Here is a 10348-nt window from a genome sequence, read left to right as displayed (position 1 = left end):
CGAAGGCGATATATATATAGCTCATCAGGCTAAAAATCCGGCGTTTGTGTGACCACGATGGTCCAAAGAGCCCAAGTGAGTGAGATGGCCCAAGTAGGCCAATCGAAGCAGTTGACCTTTGCTTTTAGTTGATGCGAAGATAATTAAGGTACATTTAAATAAAGTTGAGTTAATCAAGGCATAGTTAATTAGGATAGAGTCAATTAAGGCACTCGTACCCTCGATCTTTGGTGGTGGCAATGCTCTCGCATTCATCCATGTAGGGATGACTAAGTGCCTCTTGAATTTTCTGAGTACGTTCTTTCCAGCAATATTTTTGCATCCCGAAGTCTGGGTACCGCGAACAAGCTAAACTTTAAAGGAGTTGAATGTGGGGCTAGTTGGTATTTTGATATGAGAACCATCTTGAAATAGCGCGCAACGGGACGGAAAACGAAGGTGAGGTTGAGGCGGGTATATAGCCCGAAATGGACGATTGCACTGTTGTTGTTCAGACTGAAATTCTGGACTCACTTGTAAATTTCAGACAGCGCTTGTAGCTCAATCACGGCAGGCGCAGTCCGGAAGCTTTTGCGCTAGCCAGGTGCCTCAGGTGCTGTTCATGTGTGCGTTCATGTGTGTGTTGTAGCCCCGTGAAAAACGCTCGTCGAAAGCGGCTTCTCCGCAATAAGAGAGTTAGTGAAAAGAAGCCCGCTTCGCAGAATTTTTTTTTTTTTTTTTTTTTTATACCGCTAATATATACCGGACGTATTTTGTTCGTAAGTGCAAACGCTGTCACGGAAACAAAATGCACTGCTTTCGACAAAATCGCTGCATGGCTTAGTTGGTGACTGTACGCGGTGGGAAGCGCTAACGTCGACGATGCAGGAACAAGAGACACACGCAAGCGCTCACTCTCAAATAAATTGTTTTGTTCAGTCAAGCCCCACATAAAAGCCACAAAAGCATGAAAGAGCCTAATGTTATCACGAAAAGCCATTTAACACGTAGCTTCAAATAATTGATCGATGTAGCTATTAACCGATTCAGTTTACCGACCAACAGTTACACCTGAGTTGTAAGACACGCCATAGTAAAAAGGGCTCAGAATGTGGCGAGACTAATTTATCCAAAATTAAGTGTTTTGTGAGAACAAGTGCTTCACCAACATCCATCGTTTTACATGTGCTTCTGTGTGCTTCGGGAATATTTACTCGCATGTACGCAAGCGAGAACGGGGGCAACCATCGTAATTCTGTTCATCGAGTTAAGTGTATCTGGCTTCCGTTATCTATATGCTGTAAGTGCGTTTAAGCGTAGAAGTTACGCGTATCTGTATTGTGCATCTGCAATTAAGTGTATAAGTTAAGTGTGCCTGTATCCTGCGTCTGTTATTTATATGTTATCTGTATCTATATGCATCTGCATCTGCAATTAAGTGCATAAGTTAAGTGTGCCTGTATGCTGTGTCTGTTATCTTTATGTTATCTGTATCTATTATGTATCTGTATTTAAGTGCACAAGTTAACTGTACTTGTATTCTGCATCTGCAATTTATAGGTTATCTGTTCTATGCTTGATAAAGTGGAAGCTTGGACGAGTTGGTCATTCAATATCGACATGTCTGCGAGTTCTTCCTTCTGTCCTCGTCTTTTGCGCTGTGCAGACATGTCGATACTGTATACTTGTAGTTAGGTGTATGAGTTAAGTGTATAGCTGCATTCGGCGTCTGCTACGTATACGCTATCCGTACAGTCGAGCATAGTACACGTCGAGTGACACCTGTATTCGTGGGCCAGGTCGTCGCGGTTTCGCTCGGCCGCCAGGTGCGTGAAAATGGCCTTGACGATGCTGAGCTTGACGGACGCGTTGATGGCCGCGCTGGGGCAGATGGGGGGCAGGAAGCAGCGCATCAGCGTCGCCTCGTCCATCAGCGGGAAGCGCACGCACTCGAGCACCTGCTCCTCGAGGCCCCGGCGCCGCTCGTACTCGTGGTCGAGCCACGCGAGCGCCGCCATGTACACGTTGAGCTCGCTGCGCGTGCCCAGCACGTCGGAGCGAAGGATGCTGCACAGCTCGGCAGCCGTCAGGTCCAGGAACTCGCGGCAGCGCATCACGTTGTCGAAGTGCTCCACGAGGAACTGGAACGCCACCTGTTCGAGGCACCGCACTTCGTTCAGTAGTGAGCACTAATGATTATTAAAACAGCGGCTGAATGTATGTATGTATGTACGCATGTACGCATGTATGTGTGTATGCATGTACGCATGTATGTATGTATGTATGTATGTATGTATGTATGTATGTATGTATGTATGTATGTATGTATGTATGTATGTATGTATGTATGTATGTATGTATGTATGTATGTATGTATGTATGTATGTATGTATGTATGTATGTATGTATGTATGTATGTATGTATGTAATGTAATGAAGAAGAGTAACCTGTGCCTCAGCAGCATCGCCACCGGCATGAGCTCGTGGTTGCTGTCCTTGGCCGAACGCTTGTGACTGCTACCCGTTCGCCTGCATCCGTTGCTGCTAATAAACCTCTTAGCAAGTGGTGGAGGTGCTGGGTATCGCTAAGAGGTTTATTAGCAACGGATGCAGGCGAACGGGTAGCAGTCACAAGCGTTCGGCCAAGGACAGCAACCACGAGCTCATGCCGGTGGCGATGCTGCTGAGGCACAGGTTACTCTTCGTCATTACAGTATGTATGTATGTATGTATGTATGTATGTATGTATGTATGTATGTATGTATGTATGTATGTATGTATGTATGTATGTATGTATGTATGTATGTATGTATGTATGTATGTATGTATGTATGTATGTATGTATGTACGTGTGTATGTATGTATGTATGTACGTGTGTATGTATGTATGTATGTATGTATGTATGTATGTATGTATGTATGTACGTATGTATGTATGTACGTATGTATGTATGTATGTATGTATGCATGTATGCATGTGTGCATGTATGTATGCATGTATGCATGTGTGCATGTATGTACGCATGTATGTATGTATGTATGTATGTATGTATGTATGTATGTATGTATGTATGTATGTATGTATGTATGTATGTATGTATGTATGTATGTATGTATGTATGTATGTATGTAGTACGCATGTATATATACGGATGTACGGCTTTCACCAGGGAATGCAGGTAATGAGAAAGCGCGATTTTTTTCTGTCTTTTTAGATATACAGGCGCGCGCGTCGCCCCTGCAGTAACGTAGCGAGCAGCGATGACACGTCTAATAAACGTATACTGACAGGCCTGAAGAGCTGTTTCTGACGAGGCCCTGGTGAATAAAGCCATCCCGCTGGTGCGCCCTGCGTATAAGAGACGGTGTTCGCGTTCCATAATTATACGCTCCCGCACAATTGGACGCCTGTGCCGTCCCCCTCGCTTTGTCCTCTCTTCGCTGCTTGCAGCAAAATGCAAGGATGCGAACCATCTAGCACAACTTTGCACGCTAAAGTATACACATTCGTCGCGTCAGAGTTTCTTAAAAACCATATGACAGCCACCGCGTAGATCCTTTAGCCTTGGTGCGGAGATCCCGCCGAGTGGTCCTCGCACGTACCTTCTCCTCGTCCCTCATCGCCACCTTGACGGCGTTCACGTAGAGGACCACGTGACGGCCCACCTCGCCGGACTCGGCCAGGTACTGCAGGCACTTTGAGATGAGTGCCCGGATGCGCAGCTTGTACGCGCAGCGGTACACGTCCGTCACGTTCTGGCACGTGATGCGGATGCTGCCCAGGTACATGTAGGAGCGCAGCGCCTCGAACGCCGACGGCGACACGCCCTCGAGCTCGACCTTGATGCGCTGCTCGGTGCCGATCTCGTGCAGGATGTCGCGCAGGTACGGGCTGGCCGCCATCAGGATCTCCTTGTGCGCCAGGAACTCGCTGCCCTTGATGCAGACCACCACGTCGGGCTCGCCCGACGGGATCGTCTCCGACGCCATGGCGCTGCCCTTGCCGGCCCGCCGACGACGACGCCTGTCAGCCTCTGCCGCCTCTTCTCCCTCACACGTAACTGATCGATGCGTACGGAAGGTAGCGCCGCCGATTCCTCAACTGTGGCACTTACCCACTACAAGGCATCGGCCAACATGAATGAAGAAAAAAAAATCGTCTGCCCTTCAACTCCGTGAGGATGCTTAACCAGCGAAGCTGAAACGTGTGGCCCCGGTGTTTATCACTGGGTTAATCCCGACGGTTCATTAAAGTATTTATCAATTATGAGGTTATACACACATTCAGCAGCGACGGGGAGAACGACGTCCCTGACGGTATGCCTGCAGTCAGCCGTTGTCGCTTGCGTTCGATGTCTCGAGTTTGCGCGGCTGCGTGGTTACCAGCATTCGCCCGCCATTGCAGCTTGCGATTCTTCGAAATTGAGTTGTTTCAAAATTAAATCTGTCCGTCACGTAAGACTATGAATGGCTCATACCCCCGTAAACACGGCCTCCCATTACGCCGACAGAAAAGTTAAATTCTACGCTGAAATGATGAGCGGCAATGCAGCCAGCTGTGGAAGAAGACGACGACGCTCGAGCCAATGCTGATGATGATAGTTCTCTGTGGACAGGCGATTTCGCCTAGACATATAAAGCTTCGCTTTAAAATGTGCACATGCAGCTGCAATAGTAGGAGTTGTAAATCTGCTCTGCATGACATCAATGTTGACAATCACTGCTCGTCTGTTTCGAGTGGCGTAGGAGAGGTCGACCGGCCCATTCGATAGCGACCGAATTCAACATGCACCGAGGAAAGCACAGGGGTTTCCTATAGGCCGGAGGAACAAAAACCGAGGTGAGCATGCACCTCACGCAACATTTTCACCCGCCATACATTTCACCAGCAGCACGAATTCGCACCGGTCACTCATTAAGTGTCGCTCGCCCCAAAATGCGCACTGTCACTTTTTCGTCTTCTTTTTTCCCTCGCGTATTTGTAGATTGGAACGGCCTTCCTTACGACATCACTGCCATCACCAGTTGATCTGCATTCACGGAAGAAGTATCAACAATTCTCTCACCTTAACTAATATTGTTTCAACTATTTTTGTAATTCCACCCCTTATGTGATACCCGTGGAGTCTTTCAGGAAATAAAGAAATTACCTTAACATTCTCGTCTAACCCTCTACAGCGGCCGAGAGTCGTCCCCTTCTTTGAAATAAAGGTTCATTCATTCATTCATTCATTCATTCATTCATTCATTTAAGAACGGGTTGGCTATTCACATACGGGACGATAGGTGCCCGCCTCACGTGCAAACTTTCAGATGTAGAACACGTACTTCTGTTGCAGGTCTTGGCGTCCAGGGTGCATCGGCCATTTATCGGGCGGCACGAGAAAACGAATCCGACAAGTATATAAGAAAACAAAGTATACTTAAACATACAAAAAATATCAATAGAAGAGCAGTGGATCTAAACCGGCGAGTAGTTAAAGAAGGTTACTATGTTAATGAATTCCGAACGTAAATAAATGGAAGCTGCTAGCCTGGCCGTGGTATTCATTCAATCTTTCCTTCTTTCTTTTTCTTTCTTTCTTACAAGAGTTTATTTTCATTGTAGTACGACTTTTTCGTTTGTTACCTGCTGCGTGAGAGTCTTTTCACTTTGTGTTCAGCCAATCCTTTTAATGGGTATGTGCCACCTGTGTTAGGCCACACCAACGCAGAAGGGTTAAGTAGAATGATGACGACGATGTTCTCAGCGCCCTGAAGAAGAAAGCGAAAAAGCTGAGGGAATATTGTCTGCCAAGAATTGTGTGCCTGAACTTTTACTTAATGTTTCGAAGTTATACTTATTCGATTAAAAATACAAAAAAATTCAAAAGCCAATCGCCCAGTGTGGGTACGAGCCATATGATGTGGCCATCCTCATCATCACCATCATTGCGGTCGGTTTATGCTGTCACCGGTAGTTTATTACACGAAAAAAAATAGTTCTTTGAAGTCCCGCTTCGTAAACTCGACCTAATCATTTAGGTGCTTCGGCGCAATCGGAAAACGTGTTCGACGCTGTGTGCGATTTCATTCAAGCTACAACGCGTTATACTGTGCTCATCCCTGCTTTCTTTACTATCTTTTTACAGCGAAGCTGTTAAGGGCTCACTCTTCGATGGTCGCGTCCGGTTGTAGAAAAAAACTATAATTGGCCGTATGCTGTATGTGCGAGTGAAAGCGCGCGAAGGACGCGCGCTTTCACGGGGAGCGAACGCGAGGCGGAGAGCAAACGCCACTTCTTCCATCGTACGAAAGGCCGTGGGGGGACGGGAGGGAGGGAGGGGTTGCGGCTTCTGCTCTGCGAGTAACTTGTACTTTGCGCGGCGCCGGGCAGTCGCGCGCACCGTATCTTGAAAGCGATCTGCAACACGGCTCCTACCTTTCTATGCGCTGCGCTTTCGCCGCTCAGTTTCCGTTGAAGCGATAGACTGCATGAACCTTCGCTCGCTGCTGCTGGCGCGCTTGCTCACGCCAGCGTTTTGACAGCGGTTGTGTGCGGTCACACAAACAACGCGCACAACTGTTGTCGACGGCGGCGACATTTTGCCCGCGTTCGCGCGGAATGCGCGCGGCGTTGGTGACGTGTTTATGAAAATGTGCCAACCTTTGCCCTACACCCTATGGCGGTGTACTGTAGCGACCATAAGGACATGGTCCCTGTGGTCACTAAATAAATGAAAACCACCGGATCATATATATTTCTCATTCTTTAATAGTTCAAATAGCCAATTACACCATCACACCTTAATAGTCATAATTGGAAATACATAATTTCCACCATATATATAGTACAGCTTTGCTGGTCTTCCATCTCCACCCCAGTGGAAGGGCTGACAGTTTTTATGATTCTAAATTCCTTCCAGTCTAAGTCGTACAGTCAACCCTATTTTGATTTCCGTTAAACGTAATTATAAATCGCAGAATAGTCATTTGTTCTCAGTTATACCATTTCCAGTTCATCCTTTCTTGCAATCATCCGCGCATTCAAACCATTCTATTCTCTGTGGCCCATTCTGGGCTGTCCAGCAGGCTCACAATGCGGCCGAGAGGCTTGGCCTTCCGGTCCCTACGTGGGAGCGGCCCGCTGCGTGTTGAGACACGCTCTGCAGTACCTCAATAAAGTTTTTCATGCCATATACCAAACTCGGCTGTGGGTAGCACGTGCTATAATTTGAAAGCTGACGCTCACCTCGGCTTCAGCCACACGGGTGTGTGCCCTGCAAATGTGCAATTTGAACGCAACAAACGCACACACACACACACACACACACACACACACACACACACACACACACACACACACACACACACACACACACACACACACACACACACACACACACACACACACACACACACAAAAGCTTGGGCAGCTTGCACTAGTGGTGCAAGACTAGTAAACAGCGGAGCTGGTGATCGATCTAGCTTCTCTTCCAGGTTTTACTAGGCTTGGCTAAGTTTTGCTAGGAAATGCTAAGTGCTGCTAGGCACGGTATTCCGAATCGGCTCGCCGCCGACACGCAGATTCTCACTTGGCCGTGCGACGCGTTTCAAGATGAGCGGCTTCTTCGGGTGTCCGGATCTTCATTGGTCGTCGGTACACGTACTCGCCACAGAGTCAACGAGAGTTCTGCCGCCGTCGCGGCAGCTCCGTGCTGTATCTCCCCGGTGACGTCACGGTCAAGCTGCGCCTCCACACTTGCCGGGGCGTGGCTGGTCGAATCCTGCCGAGCCGACGCCAGAGGCACATGCTGCAATCACGGACACCGTGCGCGTTCGGCGGGAACGCAGGGACACGGAAAAAAGTGGGCGGCGTCGGCAGCAGCTCTGCGCGTTGCCTCGTTGGTGCTGCTACAATTTCTTTCTCTCTCGCTCTCATTTTCTCTTTCCCTCTCCCGAGCATAGCTTCGCGCCTCGCGCATGCTCTCCTTCCCTCTCCTTAACGTCCCATGTCAAGGCAATATGTGCACGGCACGGAGAGAAGGCGAAGCACACGCCGCTCCGCGAGGTGGTTGTTAGGCAACCCAGGCGACTCATACGATGTTTTTGCGGCTCGCGGCACAACTTACGGCCGGCCTAAACAGCTCCGCTGTGAAAAGATTGCTGTGCCTATTTGACATTAGTCTTCCTTATCTTTCTTTGAAATTTACATGCGAATTTCGAGTTTTAGTTTATTCATCATCAATCGGTTTCTCTTCTCTTTCTTTTCTTCACCTCTTCTTTCCACTTTCAATTCCTTCTGTTCTTTTTTAATATTATTATAGTAGACGCACTGCTAAACACGGAATATTCCTCTATTCTTAAGCAGATATTGCTGTAATACAACATTATTATCAATCATTACCAGCCGTATTATTCTCGTTGTACTATTTTCACTGTCTACCTTCCACCGGGGCCTATTTTCTTATTGTTCTATCGCCCGATTTGACGCCCATCCACCATTGTGGGTAGTTGTTGCTTATCTCGTATGTGGCTCCTACCCACTACGGGGGATTGGCCAAGAAATGGATGGATTATTCCAATTTAATGTGGAGCATAAATTTCCGAATATCTATGAAATTAGCGCTGTATAACGTCGAATTATCTGTTAAAATCAGTAAAGTCATATTGAATTAATAATAACTAATTTAAAAGTACACAAAAAGGAAAAGATAGAATTCAGCAGGACATTCGGTGTACGTGCCACGTTCCACGGGATGATCATCGTCGTCATCAAAGTGGTGGTGCGGCAACGGTAACCGACATGGCTGGACCCCCGGGCACCCGCCGCATCCAATGGAGCCGTCGGCTGTCGGTGGCCGCGGCCTGCTTGGCCGGAATGCTGGTTCTCGCCTGTCTCGCGTCCGCCTTCATCCCGCCGGCGTCGTCTTCGTCCGGTGGGTATATGAAGAACCGCGCTTCTCGAGGAAGCATCAGTCACCGCGAGCTGACCTGTCGGACGATTAATCGTCCCAAAGCTGCATATGATGAACTCACGCAAACTTTGACCAGCGCGAAGAAAACGAGACGAAAGACGAGGAACACGAAGATACACAGACTAACGCTGGCTTCAAGTCTGTGCTCGTCTGTGTATCTTCGTGTTCCTCGTCTTTCGTCTCGTTTTCTTCGCGCTGGTCAAAAGTTTGCTTCAAGATCATGAACCAACTAACTCGCACCAGAGTCCCGCTAAGTCAAACTCGAGTTACTATAAAGGCAGGCGTGCGAACGCGGAACGAAAAGGGCAACGCAAGCAAACGTTGACTATCAAATGAAAGGTCGCACAGTGGCGGCAAAAGAAGGAATTAAAGCGCGGACCTTTTCTGCGCATGCTCGAGGGAAGCCAGCACCAACCCGCCAATCATGGACACGTGCGGGCAATCGCGAAAGATAACTGTTGAGGCATTACTATTCTCCTTTTGTGCAACATAATCGAGGGCTGACTTACGCACGTGCTATATTAATGATGCCATGCCTCGACCATTAGGCACACTTCGTTTTTATGTCTGAACAGAGGTATACTGCAAAACTATCCTGCCTTTAAGCAACATCAACTCTTACCAATTTGTTCAACATTCAGTCGTTTTAAGTAGCGTTATTCACGCAGCGTGGTTAGCAGCGATAACCACGATTTTGTGATTTCAGAAGTATTCGGCGTCTTCAAGGTATATTGCTTCTGTGTCTAGGAAGGTGTAGCCCTGTGGCTCTGCCCTCATGACTGTTTAAGCATGTTTCTTGCTAGCCAAACGAATACTATGGAATCTTTGTCGTACCCTGAATGTGAACATTCAGGGTACGACATTCAGGGTGAATGATGCTCGACAAGAGTGGCGTACCATCACGGGCAGCAACGAGCGGAATGTGCATTGAGTGCGCGTTAATTTAAGGATCCCCAGTTGGTCAAATTTAATCCGAAGTCCCCTACTACGGCATGCCTCACAATCATATAATATGGCAAATACAGCCCAGAATAATATTTTTCTTTTTTTAAGACAGAGCGCAGAATTTTTGGGTTTCTCTGTGTTTGAAGTAACATAAAAACGTTTCTATGGAGTTTCACTAGGAGTTTAGGGAACTACTCTAGTGAAATGGCTCCACGTGTTCTCCGTATAGTTCTAAATGAAAAAAAAATGATATTCAAGAATGTTTTCTTAGTCTATCCCACCACATCTTGCAATGGCATTGAATTGAACTTTATTATAGAAGCTTCTGTGCTTTGAAGAGATAAGAGCACACGGCAGAAGAACGGATTAGGTATCTTGAATTTCTAGGTTGTTCTATTCAACCCACAAATGTTGATTCTGCGTCTGAACTGAAGAAAATAAAAGCTGGATCTAATTGACGTTTCATA

At 47.3% G+C, this 10348-nt stretch overlaps 1 protein-coding gene across 1 annotated transcript in view; it reads right to left on the bottom strand.

The window, feature by feature from the left end:
* LOC119463905 (kelch-like protein diablo) overlaps positions 1-4283 on the bottom strand; it is a 4565-nt gene extending 282 nt beyond the window's left edge. Inside the window, exons 1-2 of the mRNA XM_037724727.2 lie at positions 3583-4283; positions 1733-2132 (exon numbers count right to left, since the gene is read on the bottom strand). Of these exons, the coding sequence (XP_037580655.1) occupies positions 1733-2132; positions 3583-3969 (787 nt within the window). The 5' untranslated portion in view covers positions 3970-4283. The remainder of the gene's footprint in view (positions 1-1732; positions 2133-3582) is intronic.
* Between the last annotated feature and the right edge of the window lie 6065 nt (positions 4284-10348).

Source organism: Dermacentor silvarum, chromosome 9 (genome assembly GCF_013339745.2).
Source record: "Dermacentor silvarum isolate Dsil-2018 chromosome 9, BIME_Dsil_1.4, whole genome shotgun sequence".
In the NCBI taxonomy this organism is placed as follows: domain Eukaryota; kingdom Metazoa; phylum Arthropoda; class Arachnida; order Ixodida; family Ixodidae; genus Dermacentor; species Dermacentor silvarum.
The sequence above is the reverse complement of the archived record's forward strand: the minus strand, read 5'-3'. Positions and strand labels throughout refer to the sequence as shown.